At 35.4% G+C, this 23748-nt stretch overlaps 1 protein-coding gene across 1 annotated transcript; it reads left to right on the top strand.

Moving 5' to 3' along the window:
• Window positions 1–8952: 8952 nt before the first annotated feature.
• Window positions 8953–9108, top strand: LOC122744675 (putative 60S ribosomal protein L39-like 5). Its single transcript, XM_043990291.1, has one exon. It carries the CDS (start codon window positions 8953–8955, stop codon window positions 9106–9108), a length of 156 nt encoding a protein of 51 aa, XP_043846226.1.
• Window positions 9109–23748: the final 14640 nt, after the last annotated feature.

The raw sequence follows: 23748 nt of genomic DNA, 5'->3' as shown, positions 1-23748 counted from the left end.
CTATAAAGCAGTGGTCATCAAAACTATGTGGTACTGGCTAGGAAATAGAGTAGAGGATCAATGGAAAAGTTAGGCACAGGAGATACAGTTGTAAATGACTGCAGTAATGTACTGTTTGATAAACCAAAGATTCCCGCTTCTGGGATAGGAACTCAGTATATGACAAAAACTGCTGGAATAACTGGAAGAGAGTATGTGAGAAACTAGGAATAGACCAACATCTTATACCTTATACAAAAATAAGGTCAAAATGGGTTCAAGATTTACACATAAAGGGTGATACCATAGGTAAATTAGGAGAGGAAGGAATAGTTTGCCTCTCTGATCTATGGAGAGGAAAACAATTTATGTCCAAACAAGAGATAGAGAATATTATGAAATGAAAAATGAAAGACTTTGATTACATTAAATTAAAATGCTCTTGTATAAACAGAAGTAATTGAGCCAAAATTAGAAGTAGGCAGAAAACTGGGAAACATATTTACAACCAGCATTTCTGATAAAGGCCTCATTTCTAAAATATATCAGGAACTACACCAAATTTATAAGGATCCAAGTCATTCCCCAATTGAGAAATGGTTAAAGGATATGAACAGGCAGTTTTCTGATGAAGAAATTAAAGCTATCTATTGCCATATGAAAAAATGCTCTAAATCCCTATTGATCAGAGAAATGCAAATTAAAACAACTCTGAGGTACCACTTTACACCTATCAGATTGGATAATATGACAAGAAAGTAAAATAATATATGTTGGAGAAGCTGTGGCAAAATTGGAACACAAATGCATGGTTGGTGGAGCTGTAAACTGATCCAACCATTCTGGAAAGCAATTTGGAACTATGCCCAAAGGACTATGAGACTGTTCATACCCTTTGACCCAGTGGTACCACTGCTAGGTCTGTATCCCAAAGAGACCATAGAAAAGCAAAAAGGACCCACATGTACAAAAATACTTATAGCAACTCTTTGTGGTGGCAAAGATTTGGAAATCAAGGTATTGCCCATCAGTACGGGTATGGTAAACAAGTTGTGGTATATGAATGTTATGGAATACTATTGTGCTATTAGAAACTATGAGCAGGAGGAGTTCAGAGAAACCTTGAAGTATTTACATAAACTGATGTTAACTGAGAGGAGCAGAACCAGGAGAACTTTGTCCACAGTAGCAGCAATGTTGTGTGATGAACTATGGGGATAGCCTTTGCTCTTCTCAGAAGTCCAATGATCCAAAACAGTTTCAAAGAACTCATTATAGAAAATGTTCTCAACATGCAGAAAAGAGAACTGTGAATTATAAATGCAGATTGAACCATACTGTTTCAACTTTTGGACTGTTTTTTTCCCCTTCTTGTTTGAGGTTTTTCCTTTGTGCTCTGATTCTTCTTTCACAAGATGACTAATGTAGAAATATGTTTAATGTGATTGTACATATACAACCTATATCAGACTGCTTTCTGTCTTGGGGAGTAGGGAGGAAAGGGAAGGGGGTAGAAAAAAATTCAGAACTCAAAATCCAGTGAAAACAAATGTTGAAAACTATCCCTATATGTAATATGTAATTGGAAAATAATAAAATTAATTTTTTAAAAAAGAAAGAAAGAAATGGGAGTCTACCTGTCAAAAGAAACCCAGGAATTGTATGAACACAGTATAAAACACTTTTCATTCAAATAAAGTTAGATCTAAATAGTTAGAAAATATCATTTGCTTTTGGGCAGCCTGAGCCAATATAATAAATATGACAATTCTACCTAAATTATTCTATTTATTCAATGATATGCCAAACTAAAAAAAATTATAAAACTAGCAAAAATAATAAAATTAATCTGTAAGAAAAAAGCTCAAAAATGTCAAGTGAATTGATGAGAAAAAACTGAAAGAATCTGGGTTGGCTGTGACAGATCTCACATTGTATTATCACATAGTAATTATCAAAGCAATCTGGTACTGGCTAAGAAATGGAGTGATTAATAGGTGGAATAGATTAGGTACAAATGACATTAGAGTAAATGATCATAGTAACCTAGTTTAAGATAAACCCAAAGATCCAAACTTTTAGAACAAAAGCTCATTTTTTGACAATAACTGCTGGGAAAAGTGGAAAGTAGTATGGCATCAATAAGGTATAGAACAACATCTCACCATATACCAAAATAAAGGTCAAAACTTGTACATGATTTACACATAAAGGATGATACCATAAGCAAAGTCATAGAGCATAGAATAGTTTATCTCTCAGATTTATGGAAAAGGAAAGAATTTAGGACCAAAGAAAACATATACAACATTACAAAGTGTAAAATATATAACTTTTATTATATACAAGTTAAAAGTTTTTGAACAAGCAAATCAATGAAACTAAGATCATAAGGAAACCAGAAAACTGAGGAAAATGTCTGCAACACATATTTTTGATAAAGGTCTCATTTCTCAAATTTATAAAAAAATACAAGTCATTCCCCAAATGGTAAACGGTCAAAGGATTTGAGCAGGCAGTTTTCAAACAAAGAAATCAAAGCTATATCAAAAGCTAAATGAAAGTCATATAAAAATGCCCTAAATAAGTATACATTAGACAAATAAAAATTAAAATGACTGATATACCACATCATACCTATCAGATTAGCTAATGTGACAAAAATGGAATATGTTAGATATTGGCTGGGATGGGGGAAAACTGGAGTGTTGGTGCACTGTTAGTGATTATGTGAATTGATCCAACCATTCAGGGGAGCAATTGGAACTGCACCCAAAATGTTATAAAACTGTGCATACCCTTTGATCCACTAATACCACTGCTGGGTGTATATCCCAAAGACATCCAAAAAAAAAGAAAATGACCTATGTGTACCAAAAAATATTTATAGCAGCTCTTTTTTGTGGTGGCTAAGAATTGGAAATCAAAAGGATATCTATCAGGGCAGCTAGGTGGCACAGTAGATAGAGCACCAACCCTGGAGTCAGGAGTACCTGAGTTCAAATCTTGTCTCAGACACTTAACACTTACTAGTTGTGTGACCCTGGGCAAGTCACTTAACCCCAATTGCCTCACTAAAAAAAAAAAAAAGGATATCTATCAATTGGGGAATGGCTAAACAAGGTGTGGTATATGATGGTGATGGAATATTATTGTGCTATAAGGCATGACAAGCAAGATGATTTCAGAAAAACCTGGAAAGATTTCTATGAACTACTATGTAGTGAAGACAGAAAAGCCAGGGGAACATTGTACTCAGTGACTGCAATAATGTTTAACGAAGAATTGTAAATGACTTGGCTATTCTAAGCAATACAGTAATTTAAGCCAACCTCAAAGGACTATCTACCTCCACAGAAAGAACTGATATTGATTGAATACAGATTGAAGATATCAAAGAAAGGAAAAAAGTATTCATTGGTACAAAAGATATTCATGACAGCTCTTTATTGTTGTAGTAAAGAATTTGAAAGTAAACTGATACCTATCAATTGTGGAATATCTGAATAAGTTATTGCATATGAATGCAATGGAATTTCATGGTACAGTAAGAAATTATGAAGGTGACAGATTCAGAAAAGCCTGAGAAGTCTTGTATGCATTTGATGCAAAATAAAATGAGCAGAACTAGGAAACAAATTATAAAGAAAGAATAATATAATAGTAATAATCAACTTTGAAATATACAGTAACTCTCAACAACAGAATGACCAAAGACAATTTCAAATAACTCATCATGAAACATTCTATTGACTTTAAGATAGAAAACTGATGGGGAAGAGTACAAACTGAAGTATATTTCCTGTATTTCTATTTTCTTGTTTCTTTGGGGGGGATGAAAATAGCTAATGTAGACATTTATGTTTTTATGATTTTATTTATTTGTAATGGGTTCTCTTTTTCTTGCCTTCTCTACAGGTGAGGAATGGGAAAGGAAAGAATTTAAAACTCAAATGAACAAAATTAAATTTAAAAAGAAAGAAAATACAATGACATATATGGGCAAGGTGTAGTAGTCCAAATTGATATTTTATCCGTCACTTGGCAAAGATTTCAAGTGTTTACTGGTGTAGATAGTTTTCCGGAATGTTTTAGCCTCCATGTTATGGCAACAATTTTACATTAGTTAAATATCTTTAAGGAACGATTATATGTAGAGTTAGACTTTTTACTTTTGCTTCCATGAAAGTACTATAAAACCAAATTATTCAGTTTCCATGGTTGCCATGTCAAACTATTTACTCCTGTTGAGCTTTCAATCTGCTAAATTTCTCTTTCTTTTTCCTACAGAATCAGTTGTCAAAGTCATACTTTTTCTACTCAATACTTTCTCAGTTGATCTTTTGAAAACAAATGTAGGATTTTACATTAGCCCTATTCAATTTAACCACTTTGGATATTCCCTATCTTTCTAGCCTATCAAGATCATATTGTATTTTGGTTCCTTTGTCTAATGTTTAAATGCTCTACACATCCACACCACACTAACTCCACCAATGATATATTATCCACAAATTATATAATGTTGTCATTAATGCTTTTATTTAAGTCATTGATAAAGTTGGTGAAAAGAAAAAGATCAAGAACCAATCCATGGAACACAATCACTATAGATCTTCCATTTTGACTCAAATCCATAAATTAGTATTCTTTCTCTTAATCATTCAACCAATTTCAAATCTAACTCTTCAAATAAGCAATCTATATTTTCAGTTACTAAAAGTAACTTTCATTTGTCTAGGTTTTATGTAATTATCCTTATTCCTTGATTTTTGTGTCAATTTGAAGATCTAAACACTAGGCAAATATATACATATTTGTTTTGGCACAGTATCTTAGCCCTCTTTTTCTTTTTTCTATATTTTTAAAAGAAAAGAAAGAAATCAACAAGCAAATAAACCACAAATAACTAGGCAAAGCATAAATCTGGGCCACCTTCAAGGAGATACCAAGGGAGATTTCCTAGGGCATGACTGGGATTTTATTCCTCAACTGAGCTATGAAAGGAGACCTTGTCATACCAGTGTAGTGGACAAAAATACTATGTATTCAAAATTCATTGACTATTAGGAGAAAATAAACCAATATTTTCTTCTGTGAATCTCACATTTCTTTACACAGTTAGAAATGCCATTCCTTAGATTATACTTGTCCTCAATCTTTTTCCGATCCTTCTTCTTTCCCTGGTTGCCCACAATGAATGGAGTTAGGTCTTGGAATTGACAGCTCTCTCATCATTCCATAACACTCCCTGGACAAGTTTATCTGACTACTAAAGTTAGATAAGGTGTTAAGACATAATCATTACTTCAGCTGGCTTCTATGTTTGATTCATGTCCTTGGCATTTAAATCAAGACACTGAAGATAGCTGAAGACTTTGGATATGTTGGTTATGTCTTTCTTCAGCATATTGAAAGCAAGATAATTAGTGGGGTTACCTTCATGTATCTCATAACACAATGTTCCTGCAACAGTATTTAATTTCTAGGTCTAGTGGAATAACATAAAAAGCCTTCCCTTTCCACAATTTGAAGGAAAAATAGCCTTTTTTATTTATTTATTTATTTATTTATTTTATTTTTTTACTGAGGCAATTGGGGTTAAGCGACTTGCCCAGGGTCACACAGCTAGTAAGTGGTAAGTGTCTGAGGCCGGATTTGAACTCAGGTACTCCTGAATCCAGGGCCGGTGCTCTATCCACTGTGCCATCTAGCTGCCCCCCAAAATAGCCTTTTTGAATTTAGAATCTATCAATTGCTTTATAAGCCCAAGTTGTCATTGTCCACTGGCTTCAAGCAAGCCTGTTTGCTTCCCCTACGCTCCTGGGAAAATGTTTTGTTAAACATTGGCTACTCACAGATTTCAAAGAGGAAACTTAACCATGAATTAAGGAAAGGTAGAACTGTCTATTAATTGAAGCCTTTGGAGACACATGAGATTGTGAAAATGGGATGCCTGCAAACAGCTTATAGCTAACTCCTCCCTCTACTCCAGCACAAACAAAATGATAGTTTTACCTTTCTCCTTGCCAATGTAAATTTGCACCAATTTCTTTGCAGGGCAAAAGAAGAGACAACATATCTTGCCTTTCAACTTGTCCAAACTATTTATTGTGAACTTCCTGATCAATTGTAACTGACTTTAGCTGGCACATCTTGGGCCATGACCTCAAATACATAGAATCAACTACTAGCTCCTCTAAAATGATTGCCAATAGCGCAAAAAGGAAAATAAAATAAAATAAATCATCTCATTCAGTTGATCTGTAAAATCAACTACTGCAAAACTAGGATCAAAAGATTTAGTGCTAGAAGGGATTTAACTATGATCCAGTTCAATTAAAGTAAAATAGTCTGCCTAGTGCTAAAACTGTGATTGATGACTATCTTGGAATTTAGGAAAGCTAGAATAAACATACATGAAATGTAAGTAAATCACCCAAGTGTTTTGCAATTAGTTGAGATAAAGAAGGCTGGGCAGGAGAAGCTTTCATTTTTTGCTTTTGTATGCCCAGTTTGGCCCAATCTCATATTAGCACAGTGCCTGAAATATAGCACACATTTGATAGACACATTGATTTGGAAGGAATAATACCTCATTTAATTAAATAGAAGAGGGAAATATGTTACTATAAGGGATGAGGCAGAGCTTAGGACATAGAACCAGATTCTAGAATCTCTAAGATTGACTCCTTCTTTACCTACAGCATTCAACCAAAGAAAGAAGGAAAGGTATATTTGCATAGTGTTGATATAAGTCCTCCATTCCCAAACAGGACATATGACAACAGCAGGATAATGTCCTGGCTTGCAGATGAATTGGATTTAAGTGAGGCAGAACTGTGCAGAGTCATCAGCCTCACTCTCTCCTCCAGTCATTGGGTCCAGTGGCAAGATGTAGGTCAAGACAACAGTCAATGGCCTAAGATGCAGTGGGAGACCTTGGACTTTTTAATCTAAGGTCCTTTCCAGGTCTCACTTTGTCTGAGGCAATGCCCATTCAGTAATAAAACGCTAGATAAGAATTGAGGCAAAAGATGGCCCAGTTTGCCTTCTCAAAAGAATCAATCTGGGAAGGGAAGATACTCATAGTTTTTGGCCAGAAGAGAGACAATTACTATTTCCACTCACTCTGAGACATAAAAACTAAAACAATGAACAAATGAGGTTGGGGTTGGAACCATTATTGATTACAATAATTGCAAAAGGCAGCAATAAATTTGAAGTGTCTGTTTAAATGAAAAGCTTATCTCAGGGGCAACAAGGTGGCACTTTGGATAAAGCACCAGCAAGGATTCGGGAGTATCTGAGTTCAAATCCGTCCTCAGACACTTGACACTTACTGTGTGACCTTGGGCAACTCACTTAACCCTCAGTGACCCACAAAAACAAACAAAAAAGAAGAATCTTATCTCAGAAGATACCAAATGGACCAATATTCCTCTCTCCAGGTCAAGGAATATTAAAGGATCCCCTGAACTTTTCTTTTTACATTGCCATATTTTCCAGAAACACTTGACCAAAAGTCTGCAGGAGGTTCTGAATGTATAAAGGATATATCCCACCATGAGCTAACATAATTTTTGGTTTGTACTCTGTATCCTTGGGGGTCAAGATGGCTTAGGTCTGCATGCACCCTACTGAGAAGCTGATTGTGCAGCTGGGACCCTTGTAGATAAGCAGACCATTATATCTTCATAATCTAACAGTTCCCAAGGGGGGAAAATGTTGATTTTACTGTTTTAATTATGCATGATTTCTCCTCCTTTGCCACTCCCATTTAAGTGAAGATTTTGGTCTTTCCTCCTTACTTTGTTGCAATTTCATAAATTAGCTTCTGTTTGGATTGTGAGCTCTTTATCCTGACTTCAGGTTCTAAATGCATGTTCATTTCTATTTCAATAGATCAAGTTTTTCATGTAAGTTTTGTGAAGTTTTGATTGGCTATTGACAGGATTTGGAGGATTGCCCAGGATCTGTAGACCACTAGACAAGGATAACTTTCCTAGTCTCTGATGGAGCTCCTGCTGTTGTTGTCATTTGTTGTTAATTGTTGAAGAGGGCCAATGACCTCACAAGGGTTATGTCTTGTCTTCTACAAGAGTTGGACTTAAATGAGGCAGAGCTGTGCAAACTTGTCAGCCTTACCCTCTCCTTAAGAATCTCTGTGCAGGCCTGGGTGCTGTAACTTTTAGCTATTGTTAACTTACTTCCTACCTACCTCCACCCCCTCACATATAAACTGCCCTTAAAAATCAAAGCAATTGCAGCTGGGTCAGAGAAAACAAAATCAGCTACACCTTTCACTTGTCTGACAATGTTGTTTTCTGTGGCTTTGCCCCAAATCACATGGCTGTGAAAGTCTGGTCAGTATGAGAAGGGAAGGCAAATTAAAGATTTTAATTTAAAAAAAATAGAAATACCCCTAATAACCAGTCCTTAAACTTCACCACCAAATGTATAATTGGGGAGCAGGGTCTAATTAGGAGTTTCTTTTTTATCCAAGAAGTTAATTAACATTGAAAAAATGATCTGTACTTTAAGGTAAGACCCTTACTCATGCAAGTGCACTGGTAAATGTTTGACAACAAGCTCCTGAGGGGTGGGCAAAGAAACCTGGCAACAGCACACTTTTAAGTTTAATCTGTGTCATTAATATCTACTACATTACTTTCTGAAATCTAAACAATAAACAAGACAATAAATCAAGCCTGATTGGTAGTGATGGTGGTTTTGGAGGTGTAATGCTGATTCTTCAAAATTTGCAATCTGCTAGCAAGTTGAATGGAGCTGACTCCAGCTCACCCCTTGATGAGGTGGTTGGATTAAAAGGAAGGGTTTACCTTCCTTTTCCTGATCTTACTGTGAGTGGTTGTAAGCTATGCTGAGCTGCTTCCTGCAATCAGACTCAAAATTTTCTGCCTCTGGAACCTCAGTTGTGCTATTTTCTGGCTGCCCTGCTGAGACCTCACCATGTCTTCCAACAAGACCTTCAGAATCAAGATGTTCCTTGCAAAGAAGCAAAAGCAAAATCTTCCAATTTCTCAGTGGATTCACATGAAAACTGGCAATAAGATCAGGTACAACTCCAAGAGGAGACACTGGAAAAGAATCAAGCTGGGCTTATAAAGAACTGCCACCATGGTATCTAAATTTACTCTTTACCAAGTCCAAAAGATGTCACCCTGATTTTGGAAATTCCAAAATTGCAGACATAAAAAATCTTATTATTCAGAAAAAGGAAGGGTTTAATTAAAATGAGCCCTTAAACATCTTATATTTTTAAAAATGAAGTTATTTTAATAACTTTAGTTTACATTCTTTAGTTTAATGAATAAATAAAATCATGTCCTTTTTGACTAAATATTCTAGAAATGTTTACTTGATTAATTTTTTTGACATACAATTCCTTTCCCAAACAGTTTCATGAAAAATATTACATTTAAGGGGATTGCTAAGTGGTGCAGTGGATAAAGCACAGGCCCTGGATTCAGGAGGACCTGCGTTCAAATCCAGCCTCAGACACTTGATATTCACTACCTGTATGACCCTGGGCAAGTCATTTAACACTCATTTTCCAGCCCCCCAACCCCCACCCAAGTAAAAATATTACATTTATCTCTGACAGCTAGTCCTAAATAGAAGAAGTATTATGAGCAAAGAGAATTTCCCTAATATTTCATTTTTAACTTGCTACATTACCTAGAAGAGTGCTGCACAAGCACTTGCAGCTCACTAAATTTTGAGAACAACCTAAATGGTCACAAGTTAGTCAACCAAAAAGAGCTGCCCCATTACCTTCAATCATAGTATACATAGGCAAATCAACAGAACATTGAATAGTTTATCTGTCATATTTATGGATAAAGGAAGAATTTAGGACCAAAATATATATATATATATATATATATATATATATATATATATATATATATATATATATATATATATATATATATATATATATATATATATTTAAATTACATAAACAAAACCAATGCAACCAAAATATTAAGGAAAGTGGAAAAATGAGAAAAATGTTTTTAACAAGTATCTCTGATAAAATCCTCATTTCTCAAATGTACAGAGAACTGGGTCAAATTTATAATAATACAGGTCATTCTGCAATTGATAAATGATCAAAGGATATGAACAGGCAGTTTTCAGGCAAAGAAATCAAAACTAAAGTAATATGGGAAAAAATGTTCTAAATCCCTTTTGATAAGAGAAATGCAAGTTAAACCAACTCTGAGGTACCACCTCATGACTGTCAGTTTGGCTAATATGACAAAAAAGGAAAATGTTGATTGTTGGAAGGACTGTGGGAAAACCAGGACACTAATGTACTGTTGGTGGAGTTGTGAAATGACCCAACCATGCTGGAGAATAATTTAGAACTATACACAAAGGGCTATAAAACTGTGCATACCCTTTGATCCAGTAATACCACTGCTAGGTCTCTATCCAAAAGACATCCAAAAAAAAAAAAAAAGGAAATGATCTATGTGTACAAAAATATTCATAGAAGCTCTTTTTGTAGAAGTTAAAAATTTGAAATCACAGGGATGTCCATCAATTAGGGAATGGATAAACAAGGTGTGACATATAATTGCAATGCAATATTATTGTTCCCTAACAAATGACAAGCAAGATGATATCAGGGAAACCCAGAAAGACTTACATGAACTAATTCATAGAGAAGTGAATAGAACCAGGAGAACATTGTACACAGTAACCACATTATTGTTTGATGAAGAATTGTGAATGTCTTAGCTATTTTCAGCAATATAATGATTCAAGAAAATCTCAAAGGACTAAGGACAAACCATACTGTCAGCCTCCAGAGAAAGAACTGACATTGTCTGAGTAGAGACTGAAACATTCTATTTTTCACTTTCTTTCATTTTTTCCTTTTATTCAAGTCTTCTTGTTCAAAATGACTAATATGGAAATGTTATACATAATTCCACATATATAACATATATCTGGTTAATTACCATATACAGGAGTGGAGAGCCAAAGGAAGGAAGGAAGGATTGAATTTGTAACTCAGAATTTTAAATAAAAATAATTTAAAATAAAGCTTGTTATAACTATCTGATTTGTTTACTTTTTTTTGTTCAATGAAAATAGTAACTGTTTTTTCCTCTCTCAGCTTTAGTTTGTAAACACTACTTTCCTCTTTATAGCCCTTGTCTTATACTAGTAATTTTCTGATTACTGAGCTTTGCCAAGTACCAATGACTCACAGAATCTTTGAGCTAGAAAACTCAGACCTCTGTTTGTCTGTTTGTTTGTTTCAATAAGAAAGATTCCTCAATCCACATCCTCAAGAATATGGAATAATGTGGGGCAAAGTATAAGAAAAGTATGAACAATTATTGGCTATATGAGTCTAGGCAAAAGCAGTATCTTTGAGTCACATTTCCTTACCTGTATAAAAGTAATACTATTTTCACTATTTCATAGGCTGCTCAATCATGAAATAAACACACATTAAATGCTTTCTGTGCCTGACACAGAAAGAGATCCAAATATTAGATAAAATATGGTCCATGACCACATGTAGATTGAAGTCTCAAAGAGGAATAAGAAATAAACATGGGCAGAGCCAAGATGGCAGAGAGTAGCCAGCAAATCACATAAGCTCTCCTTCTGTTCCCTCAAAAAGAACATTAAATCAAGCCTCTAAATGGATTCTGAAACTATAGAACCTACAAAGAGACAGAGAGACACAGTCTTCCAACTACAAATAATTTAGAAGACTTCAGGAAAGGTCAGTCTCACTCGGTCAAAAGGGAGGCTCAGATCACTGCAGTGCAGCTTGCGGGAGAGGGTGGGGCAAGTCAGCAGGAAGCTGTGCATCACAGCCAAGCAACTGAGGCCCTTGGATCCTGGCACAACAAGCTGGTGACACAGCAGAACAATGGCAAAAACCACCTGCACCAGCCTCAAGGGCAGGTTGCCAGCTGGAGGGATACACACAGGACAGGAGCCAGAAGGCCTACTGATCCCAGCGTGCTCAGACAGGAAGCCCAGGGGGACATCGACTGATCCCAGTGCACTTGGACAGGATGCCCAGGGTGGTGAAAAACCTACAAGCCATAGAGGCTTCAGTGTAGAGAGCCAGTGACACAGGCCCTGAATCCCAGCACAAGAAGCTTGAAACAGGGACCCTGGTGCCCCCAGAGGAGACCTCAACTTTAAAAACAAATAAAAATAAAATAAGCTGCATTATGAGCAAAAAAAAAAAAAGAACTCCCACCATTGAGAGCATCTGTGTTGACAGGGAAGAGGCAAACACAATGTGAAGCCACAAGAGGGAAGATGAATTGGTCTCATGAACAAAAAGCCTTCTGGGAGGAGCTCAAAAAGGACTTTAAAAATCAATTGAGAGAAATGAAAGCAACACAAGAAAATTATGAAAAAAGAATCAGCAGCGTGGAAAAGGAAGCACAAAGATTGACTGGAGAAAACAATTCCTTAAAAAATTCATCTGGCCAGATGGAAAAAAAAGGTGCATAATCTCACTGAAGAAAACAATGCCTTAAAAAATTCATCTGGCCAAATGGAAAAAGAAAAGGTGCATAATCTCATTGAAGAAAACAATGCCTTAAAAATTAAAATTAGACAGTTGGAAGATAAAGAATCCATGAGACACCAGGAATCAGTCAAGCAGAATCAAAAGAATGAAAAAATAGAAGAAAATGTGAAATACCTCATTGGAAAGACAACTGATCTGGAAAACAAATCAAGGAGAGACAATTTGAGAATCATTGGACTGCCTAAAAGCCATGATCAGAAAAAGAATCTAGACACCATATTCCAGGAAATTATTAAGGAAAACTGCCCTGATATTATAGAATCAGAGGATAAAATTATCATTGAGAGAATCCACCAATCACCTTCTGAAAAAGACCCCAAAAGGAAAACGCCAAGGAATATTGTAGCCAAATTCCAGAATTATCAGGTGAAGGAGAAAATACTCCAAGAAGCCAGAAAGAAGAAATTTAAATATCATGGAGCCACAGTCAGGATTGCTCAGGACCTGGCAGCTTCAACATTAAAGGACCGCAAGGCTTGGAATATGATATTCCAGAAAGCACAGAAGCTGGGATTGCAGCAAAGAATCTATTACCCAGCAAAAGTTATCATTCTCTTTCAGGGGAAAAGATGGACAGGCAATGATATTGGGGACTTTCAATCTTTCCTGACAAAAAGACCAGAACTGAATAGAAAGTTCGATTTTAACATAAAAGACTCAAGAGAATTTTAAAAAGGTAAACAGAGGGGGAAAAAGTTGCTCAATTAAATAAAACTGTTTACATCCCTACATGAGAAGATAATACTCATAACTCTAAAGAACATAAACATATTTGGACAGAGAGAAGGACTATACACAAAGGGTATAAATATAAATTGTCTTTCATATGATGATACAAAGAAAAGTAAAGTGTTAAAAAGGGAATCTATGGGGAGGAGATGTAAGGGGAGGTGGAATGGGGTGAATTACATCATATGAAGAGGTGAAAAAAAACCTATTACACTAGAGGGAAAGAAAGGAGGGATGAACATTGTTTCAACCCTACCCTCATCAGATTTGATTCAAAGAGGGAATAACATATACGTTCATTGAAATAAAGAAACTTTGCTCATTCTTTAGGGAAGTAAAAGAGGAAGGGAAAGGAGGGGGACTGATAGAAGGGAGGACAAAAGCAAGGAAGAAAAGGGTAAAGAAAAGGGAGGGGGGTGATAAAAAGGGAGGGCAGATTGGGGGAGGCGGGGTAAGAAGCAAAATGTTGGTGAGGAGGAATAGGGTAAAAGAAGGGGGGAAAAGTAAAAAGAGGGTAAATAGAATGGAGGGGAATAAGCAGTAAAAATAAGTGTGAATGTGAATGGGATGAACTCTGCTATAAAACAGAAGTGAATTACAGAGTGGATTAAAAAACAGAAACCTACAATATGCTGTTCACAAGAAACACATTAGAAGCAGAGAGATACACACAGAGTAAAGGTAAAAGGCTGGAGCAGAATATATTATGCTTCAGCTAAAGTAAAAAAGGCAGGGGTAGCAATCCTTATATCAGACAAAGCACAGGCAAAAATAGATCTCATTAAAAGAGGAAAGTCAGGAAACTACATCTTGCTAAAAGGTACTATAGATAATGAAGTAATATCAATATTAAACATGCGCCAAGTGGTATAGCATCCAAATTCTTAGAGGAGAAGTTAAATGAGTTACAAGAGGAATTAGACAGTAATACTATACTAGTGGGGGATCTGAATCTCCCCCTCTCAGAATTAGATAAATCTAGCCAAAAAATAAATGAGAAAGAAGTGAAAGAGGTGAATAGATTACTAGAAAAGTTAGATATGATAGATGTCTGGAGAAAATTGAATGGAGATAGAAAGGAATATACCTTTTCTCAGCAGTACATGGCACATTTTCAAAATTTGACCGTGTATTAGGGCACAAAAACATCATAGTCAAATGTAGAAAAGCAGAAATAGTAAATGCATCCTTCTCAGATCATGATGAAATAAATATTACATGTATGAAAGAGCCATGGAAGAGTAGACTGAAAATCAATTGGAAACGAAATAATTTCATTCTAAAGAATGAATGGGTCAAACAGCAAATCATATAAACAATCAATAACTTCATACAAAAGAATGACAATAATGAGACAACATATCAAAATCTATGGGATGTAGCCAAAGCAATGCTTAGGGGGAAATTTATTCCTCTAAATGCTTACATGAACATAAAAGAGAAAGAGGAGATTAATGAATTGGGCATGCAACTTAAAAAGCTATAAAGAGAACAAATTAGAAATCCCCAATTAGATCCTAAACTAGAGATCATGAAAATTAAAGGAGAAATTAATAAGATTGAAAGCAAAAAAACTATAGAATTAATCAATAAAACCAGCTGGTTTTATGGAAAAAAACAATAAAAAAGATAAAATATTGGTTAATTTGATTTAAAAAAAGAAAGAAGAAAACCAAATTACCAGTATCAAAAATGAAAAAGGTAATGTTACCACCAATGAAGTGGAAATTAAATCAATAATTGGGAATTATTTTGCCCAACTGTATGCCAATAAATTTGACAATCTAAATGAAATGGATGAATATATGCATGAATATCTACAAAAATACAAACTGCCCAGGTTAACTGAAGAGGAAATAAAATCCTTACATAAGCCCATATTAGAAAAAGAAATTGAACAAGACATTAATGAACTCCCTAAGAAAAAATCCCCAGGGCCAGATGGGTTTACAGGTGAATTTTACCAAACATTTAAAGAACAATTAATTCCAATATGATACAAATTATTTGGAAAAATAGGTGAAGGAGTTCTACCAAATTCGTTTTATGACACAAATATGGTGGTGATACCAAAACCAGGCAGAGCAAAAACAGAAAAAGAAAATTATAGACAAATTTCCCTAATGAATATGGATGCTAAAATCTTAAATAAGACATTAGCAAGGAGATTACAGCAAGTGATCACCAGGATAATACACTATGACCAGGTGGGATTTATATCAGGAATTCAGTGCTGGTTCAACATTAGAAAAACTATTAGCATAATCAACCACATCAATAAGAAAACTAACCAAAGTCATATGATTATCTCAATAGTTGCAGAGAAAGCTTCTGACAAAATACAGCACCCATTCCTAATAAAAATACCAGAGAGCTTAGGAATAGTTGGAGCTTTCCTTAAAATAATAAGCAGTATCTACCTAAAACCATCAGTAAGCATTATATGTAATGGAGATAAGTTAGAGGCCTTCCCAATAAGATCGGGGTGAAACAGAGATGTCCATTATCACCCCTATTATTTAATATTGTACTAGAAATGTTAGCATTAGCAATCAGAGAAGAGAAAGGAATTAAAGGAATTAGAATAGGCAAGGAGGAAACAAAACCATCACTCTTTGCAGATGATATGATGGTATACTTAAAGAATCCTAGAGAATCAACTCAAAAATGACTTGAATCAATGAACAACTTTAGCAAATTAGCAGGATATAAAATAAATCCACATAAATCATCAGCATTTCTATACATGACCAACAAAGTCCAGCAGGAAGAGATAGAGACATTCCATTTAAAGTAATGGTAGATAATATAAAATACTTGGGAGTCTACTTGCCAAGACAAATCCAGGAACACTATGAACACAATTACCAAACACTCTTCACACAAATCAAATCAGATCTAAATAATTGGAAAGATGTAAATTGCTCATGGATAGGCAGAGCTAATATAGTAAAAATTAACATTCTACCTAAATTAATTTACTTATTCAGTGCCATACCAATCAGGCTACCTAAAAATTATTTCATAGAACTAGAAAATTAATAACAAAATTCATCTGGAAAAACAAAAAGTCAAGAATATCAAGTGAACTAATGAAAAAATTGAACAGGAAGGTGAGTTAGCTGTACCAAAGCTGGAGCTTTACTGTAATGTAGCAGTCATCAAAACTATCTGCTACTGGCTAAGAAATAGAGTGGAGGATCAAGGGAATAGCCTAGGCACAGGAGACACAGTAGTAAATGACACTAGCAATGCAGTGTTTGATAAACCCAAAGACTCCAACTTCTGGGATAGGAACTCATTATTTGACAAAAACTGCTGGGAAAACTGGAAGATAGTATGGCAGAAATTAGGCATAGACCAACATCTTACACCTTATACTAAAATAAGGTCAAAATGGATACATGATTTAAACATAAGAGGTGACACCATAGGTAAATTAGGAGAGAAAGGAATAGTATATGTATCAGATCTTTGGAAAGGAGAACAGTTTATGACCAAACAAGTGATAGAGAATATTATAAAATGCAAAATGGATGATTTTGATTACATTAAATAAAAAGGTTTTGTACAAACAGAAGCAATATATCCAAAATTAGAAGGGAGACAGGAAGCTGGGAAACAATTTTTATGGCCAGTATTTCTGATAAAGGCCTCATTTCTAAAATATATAGGGAACTAAATCAAATTTATAATAATCCAAATCATTGCCCAATTGAGAAATGGTCAAAGGATATGAACCGGCAGTTTTCTGATGAATAAATTAAAGCTATCTATTCCTATATGAAAAAAAATGCTCTAAATCTCTAATGATTAGAGAGATGCAAATTAAAACCAGCCTCACACCTCTCAGATTAGCTAAAATGACAAAAAAGGAAAATAATAAATGGTGGAGAAGCTGTGGAAAAATTAGAACACTAATGCATTGTTGGTAGAGCTGTGGACTGATCCAAACATTCTGGAGAGCAATTTGTAATTATGTCCAAAGTGCTATAAAGCTGTGCATAGCCTTTGAACCAGCAGTATCACTTTTGGGGCCTTTTTCCCAAAGAGATCATGGAAAAGGGAAAAGGACCCACATGTACAACAATATTTATAGCTGCTCTTTATGTGGTGGAAAGGAATTGGAAGTTGAGGGGATGCCCATCAATTGGGGAATGGCTGGACAAGTTTTGGTATATGAATGTAATGGAATACTATTGTGCTGTAAGAAATGATGAGGCGGAGCCAAGATGGCAGAGAGGAAGCAACAAGCTGCCTGAGCTCTCCTTCTGTTCCCTCAAAAAGAACATTAAATCAAGCCTCTGGATGGATTCTGAAACTACATAACCTGCAAAGAGACAGAAAGCCACAGTCTTCCAACCAGAGATAATTTAGAAGACTTCAGGAAAAGGTCGGTCTGACTCGGGCAAAAGGGAGACCCAGCGCAGGGCAGAAGCCCAGCGCCAAAGGGGTCAGGGCAAGTCAGCAGGAGCTGCGGGCCACAGCCAAACAACTGAGGCCCCTGGAACCTGGCTCAAAAATCTGGTGGCCAAGAAGGACAGTGGAAACACCTACCTGCACCGGCCAGGAGGGCCACGAATGGGTCAGGTGGGATCCGGCGCCGGGATGGGGCGCCTGGCTGAGCGCTCAGACAGGAAGTGCAGGGGGGCGAACTGCACACAGTATAAAGGCCTCAGAGTAAAAAGCCAGTTACACAGCACCTATACCCCTGCACAAGAAGCCCAAAACAGGGATCCTTGTGCCCCCAGAGCAGACCTCAACTTAAAAAATAAATAAATAAGCTGCAATAATGAGTAAGAAGCACAAAAGAGCCCTCTCCATTGAGAGCTTCTGTATCAATAGGGAAGAAACCAACACAAACTCAGATGAGGACAATACCCTCAAATTGCCTACATCTGAAGCCTCAAGAGGGAAGGTGAATTGGTCTCACGAACAAAAAGCCTTCCTGGAAGAGCTCAAAAAGGATTTTAAAAATCAATTGCAAGAGGTAGAAGAAAAAATGGGTAGAGAAATGAAAGCAAAAGAAGAAAACTATGAAAAAAGAATCAGCAGCTTGGAAAAGGAAGCACAAAAATTGACTGGCCAAATGGAAAAAAAAGAGTATAATTTCACTGAAGAAAACAATGCCTTAAAAAATTCATTTGGCCAAATGGAGAAAAAAGGTGCATAATCTCATTGAAGAAAACAATGCCTTAAAAAATTCATCTGGCCAAATGGAAAAAAAGGTGCATAATCTCACTGAAGAAAACAATGCCTTAAAAATTAAAATTGGTCAGTTGGAAGATAAGGAATCCATGATACACCAGGAATCAGTCAAGCAGAATCAAAAGAATGAAAAAATAGAAGAAAATGTGAAATACCTCATTGGAAAGACAACTGATCTGGAAAACAAATCAAGGAGAGACAATTTGAGAATCATTGGACTGCCTGAAAGCCATGACCAGAAAAAGAATCTAGACACCATATTCCAGGAAATTATTAAGGAGAACTGCCCTGATATCATAGAATCAGAGGATAAAATCATCATTGAGAGAATCCACCAATCACCTCCTGAAAGAGACCCCAAAAGGAAAACTCCAAGGAATATTGTAGCCAAATTCCAGAATTATCAGGTGAAGGAGAAAATACTCCAAGCAGCCAGAAAGAAGCAATTTAAATATCATGGAGCCACAGTCAGGATTGCTCAGGACCTGGCAGCTTCAACATTAAAGGACCGCAAGGCTTGGAATATGATATTCCTGAAGGCAAAGGAGCTTGGATTAAAGCCAAGAATCTATTGCCCAGCAAAAGTTAACATTCTCTTTCAGGGGAAAAGATGGACATTTAATGACATTTCCTGACAAAAAGACCAGAACTGAATAGAAAATTCTATCTTAACATACAAGACTCAAGGGAAGTTTAAAAAGGTAAACAGAGGGGGAAAAAAGAAAAAGTTTACTTAATTAGGTTAAACTGCTTATATCCCTACATGGGAAGATAATACTCATAACTCTTAAGAACTGTAAATGTATTTGGGCAGAGAGAAGGAGTTTACACAGAGGGTATAAATATAAATTGTCTTTGATGTGATGATAAAAAAAATTAAGGGGTTAAAAAGGGCATGTAAGGGGAGGAAAGGAAAGGGGAGGTGGAATGGGATGAATTATATCATATGAAGAGGTGAAAAAAAAACCTATTACAATAGAGGGAAAGAAAGGAGGGGTGAACATTGTTTCAACCTTAATCTCATTAGATTTGATTCAAAGAGGGAATAACATATACGTTCATTGGGATAAAGAAACTTAGCGCATTCTATAGGGATGCAAAAAGGGAAGGGAACGGGGGGGACTGATAGAAGGGAGGACAAAAGCAAGGGAGAAAAGGGTAAAGAAAAGAGAGGGGGGTAATAAAAAGGGAGGGCAGATTGGGGGAGGCAGGGGTAAGAAGTAAAATATCAGTGAGGAGGAATAGGGTGAAAGAAGGGGGTAAAAGTACAAAGGGGGTAAATAAAATGGAGGGGAATAGACAGTCAGTAATAATAATTGTGAATGTGAATGGGATGAACTCTGCTATAAAACGGAAGCAAATTGCAGAGTGGATTAAAAAACAGAATCCTACAATATGCTGTTTACAAGAAACACATTTGAAGCAGAGAGATACACACAGTAAAAGTAAAAGGCTGAAGCAGAATATATTATGCTTCAGCTAAAGTAAAAAAGGCAGGGGTAGCAATCCTTATCTCAGACAAAGCACAGGCAAAAATAGATCTCATTAAAAGAGGAAAGGCAGGAAACTACATCTTGCTAAAAGGTACTATAGATAATGAAGTAATATCAATATTAAACAGGCAGGCATGCGTCAAGTGGTATAGCATCCAAATTCTTAGGGAAGAAGTTAAATGAGTTATAAGAGGAAATATACAGTAATATTATACTAGTGGGGGATCTGAATCTCCCCCTCTCAGAATTAGATAAATCTAGCCAAAAAATAAATGAGAAAGAAGTGAAAGAGGTGAATAGATTACTAGAAAAGTTAGACATGAAAAATGTCTGGAGAAAATTGAATGGGGATAGAAAGGAAGATACTTTTTCTCAGTAGTACATGGCACATTTTCAAAAATTAACCATGTATTAGTGCACAAAAACATCATAGTCAAATGTAGAAAGGCAGAAATAGTAAATGCATCCTTCTCAGATCATGATGCAATAAAAATTACATGTAAGAAAGAGCCAGGGAAAAGTAGAATGAAAATCAACTGGAAACTAAATAATATCATTTTAAGAATGAATGGGCCAAACAACAAATCATAGAAACAATCAATAACTATATCCAAGAGAATGACAATAATGAGACAACATATCAAAATCTATGGGATGCAGCCAAAGCAGTGCTTAGGGGAAAATTTATAGCTCTAAATGCTTACATGAATAAAAAAGAGAAAGAGGAGATTAATGAATGGGGCATGCAACTTAAAAAGTAGAAAAAGAACAAATTAGATATCCCCAATTAGATACCAAACTACAGATCCTGAAAATTAAAGGAGAAATCAATAAGAATGAAAGTAAAAAAAAACTATAGAATTAATCAATAAAACCAGCTGGTTTTATTAAAATTGGTTTTATGAATAAAACAATAAAATAGATAAAATATTGGTTAATTTGATTAAAAAAAAAGAAAGAAGAAAACCAAATTGCCAGTATCAAAAATGAATAGGTTTATGTTACCACCAATGAAGTGGAAATTAAATCAATAATTAGGAATTATTTTGCCCAACTGTATGCCAATAAATTTGACAATCTATATGAAATGGATGAATATATGCATGAATATCTACAAAAATACAAACTGCCCAGGTTAACTGAAGAGGAAATAAAATCCTTAAATAAGCCCATATTAGAAAAAGAAATTGAACAAGCCATTAATGAACTCCCTAAGAAAAAATCCCCAGGGCCAGATGGGTTTACTGGTGAATTTTACCAAACATTTAAAGAACAATTAATTCCAATATTATACAAATTATTTGGAAAAATAGGTGAAGAAGGAGTTCTACCAAATTCGTTTTTTTTTGTTTGATTGTTTTTGGGTTTTGTTTTTTTTTTTTTTTTTTGCGGGGCAATGGGGGTTAAGTGACTTGCCCAGGGTCACACAGCTAGTAAGTGTCAAGTGTCTGAGGCCGGCTTTGAACTCAGGTACTCCTAAATCCAGGCCCAGTGCTTTAACCACTGCGCCATCTAGCTGCCCCCCAAATTTGTTTTTTGACACAAATATGGTGGTGATACCAAAACCAGGCAAAGCAAAAACAGAGAATGAAAATTATAGACCAATTTCCTTAATGAATATGGATGCTAAAATCTTAAATAAGACATTAGCAAGGAGATTACAGCAAGTGATCACCAGGATAATACACTATGACCAGGTGGGATTTATATCAGGAATGCAGTGCTGGTTCAACATTAGGAAAACTATTATCATAATCAACCACATCAATAAGAAAACTAACCAAAATCATATGATTATCTCAATAGGTGCAGAGAAAGCTTCTGACAAAATACAGCACCCATTTCTAATAAAAACACTAGAGAGTTTAGGAATAGGTGGAGCTTTCCATAAATAATAAACAGTATCTACCTAAAGCCATCAGCAAGTATTATATGCAATGGAGATAAGTTAGAGGCCTTCCCAATAAGATCAGGGGTGAAACAGGGATGTCCATTATCACCTCTATTATTTAATATTTTCCTAGAAATGTTAGCTTTAGCAATCAGAGAAGAGAAAGGAATTAAAGGAATTAGAAAAGGAAAGGAGGAAACAAAACTATCACTCTTTGCAGATGATATGATGGTATACTTAAATAATCCTAGAGAATGAACTCAAAAATTACTTGAAACAATTAACAACTTTAGCAATGTAGCAGGATATAAAATAAATCCACATAAATCATCAGCATTTCTATACATGACCAACAAAGTCCAGCAGGAAGAGATAGAAAGAGAAATTCCATTTAAAGTAATGGTAGATAATATAAAATACTTGGGAGTCTACTTGCCAAGAAAAACCCAGGAACTCTATGAACACAACTACCCAACACTCTTCACACAAATCAAATCAGATCTAAATAATTGGAAAGATGTAAATTGCTCATGGATAGGCAGAGCTAATATAGTAAAAGTGACAATACTGCCTAAATTAATTTACTTATTCAGTGCAATACCAATCAGACTACCTAAAAAATATTTTATAGAGCTAGAAAAAATAATAACAAAATTCATCTGGAAAAGCAAAAAATCAAGAATATCCAGGGAAATAATGAAAAAAAAGTCACAGGAAGGTGGGTTAGTGGTACCCAACCTGGAACTTTACTATAAAGTGGCAGTCATCAAAACTATCTGGTAGTGGCTAAAAAATAGAGTGGAGGATCAATGGAATAGCCTAGGCACAGGAGACACAATAGTAAATGACACTAGTAATGTATTGTTTGATAAACCCAAAGACTCCAGCTTCTGGGATAGGAACTCATTATTTGACAAAAACTGCTGGGAAAACTGGACGATAGTATGGCAGAAATTATGCATAGACCAACATCTTACACCTTATACTAAAATAAGGTCAAAATGGATACATGATTTAGACATAAGTAGTGATACCATAGGTAAATTTGGAGAGAAAGGAAGAGTCTACAATTATGGGGGCTTCAAATGCAAATCAAAGAAGCCGAACATTACTCATGAGGGAGTAAGGAAACACTAAAATTTTTTAAGCATTGAACTAACAGGAACAGATCTATGAATGCTACAAGCAAAATTATCCTGGCAAAAGGATAGTGGAGACATTGAACAAGTTGAGAAGTGGAGGTAAAAATAACTATGTAAAGACTCTTAAAATCTTCTAGGTAGGTATATTGAGGACCAGTATAAGGGTAGTAGTTTTGGAAATAGAAAACAAAATGGTATGCAAGAGATATGAAGGAAAAAAGGATAAGACTTTATCTGGATTGAATATGAGAAGTGAACAAGAGAAAATAATCAGTCTAACCACAGTTTTTTAAACTTTAGAAAATCGATGAAGATAGAGCCACAAGCAAAAATAGTAAAGCATTTAGGAAGGAAGGATTTATTTAGTGCTTGCTGCATGCCAAAAAAAAAAAGTGGATACAAATAGAAATGTAAATAAAACAGTTACTATTCTCTAAAAGCTAATAGTCTCATTGAGGAGACAACATATCAAGTATGTTTTTGGTGCACGTCAGATAGAAAGACCTTTTGGTATCTGGGATTCAGAAGCAAGACACATAATCATTTGTATTCTTTGGTATCATTTCCATAACCAATACTACATTTATTTCTCCTGTTGTACCATTCAACAACACCAAGGACTTGGACAATAAGAACTTTCTTTTGGGAGTCTTTAATATTTGTAGCTGCTGAGGAGGTGAGGCCTTCAGCACCTGCAGAGGC

Source organism: Dromiciops gliroides, chromosome 2 (assembly GCF_019393635.1).
Source record: "Dromiciops gliroides isolate mDroGli1 chromosome 2, mDroGli1.pri, whole genome shotgun sequence".
Taxonomy (NCBI): Eukaryota; Metazoa; Chordata; class Mammalia; order Microbiotheria; family Microbiotheriidae; genus Dromiciops; species Dromiciops gliroides.
This window is presented reverse-complemented; position numbering and strand designations above follow the sequence as displayed.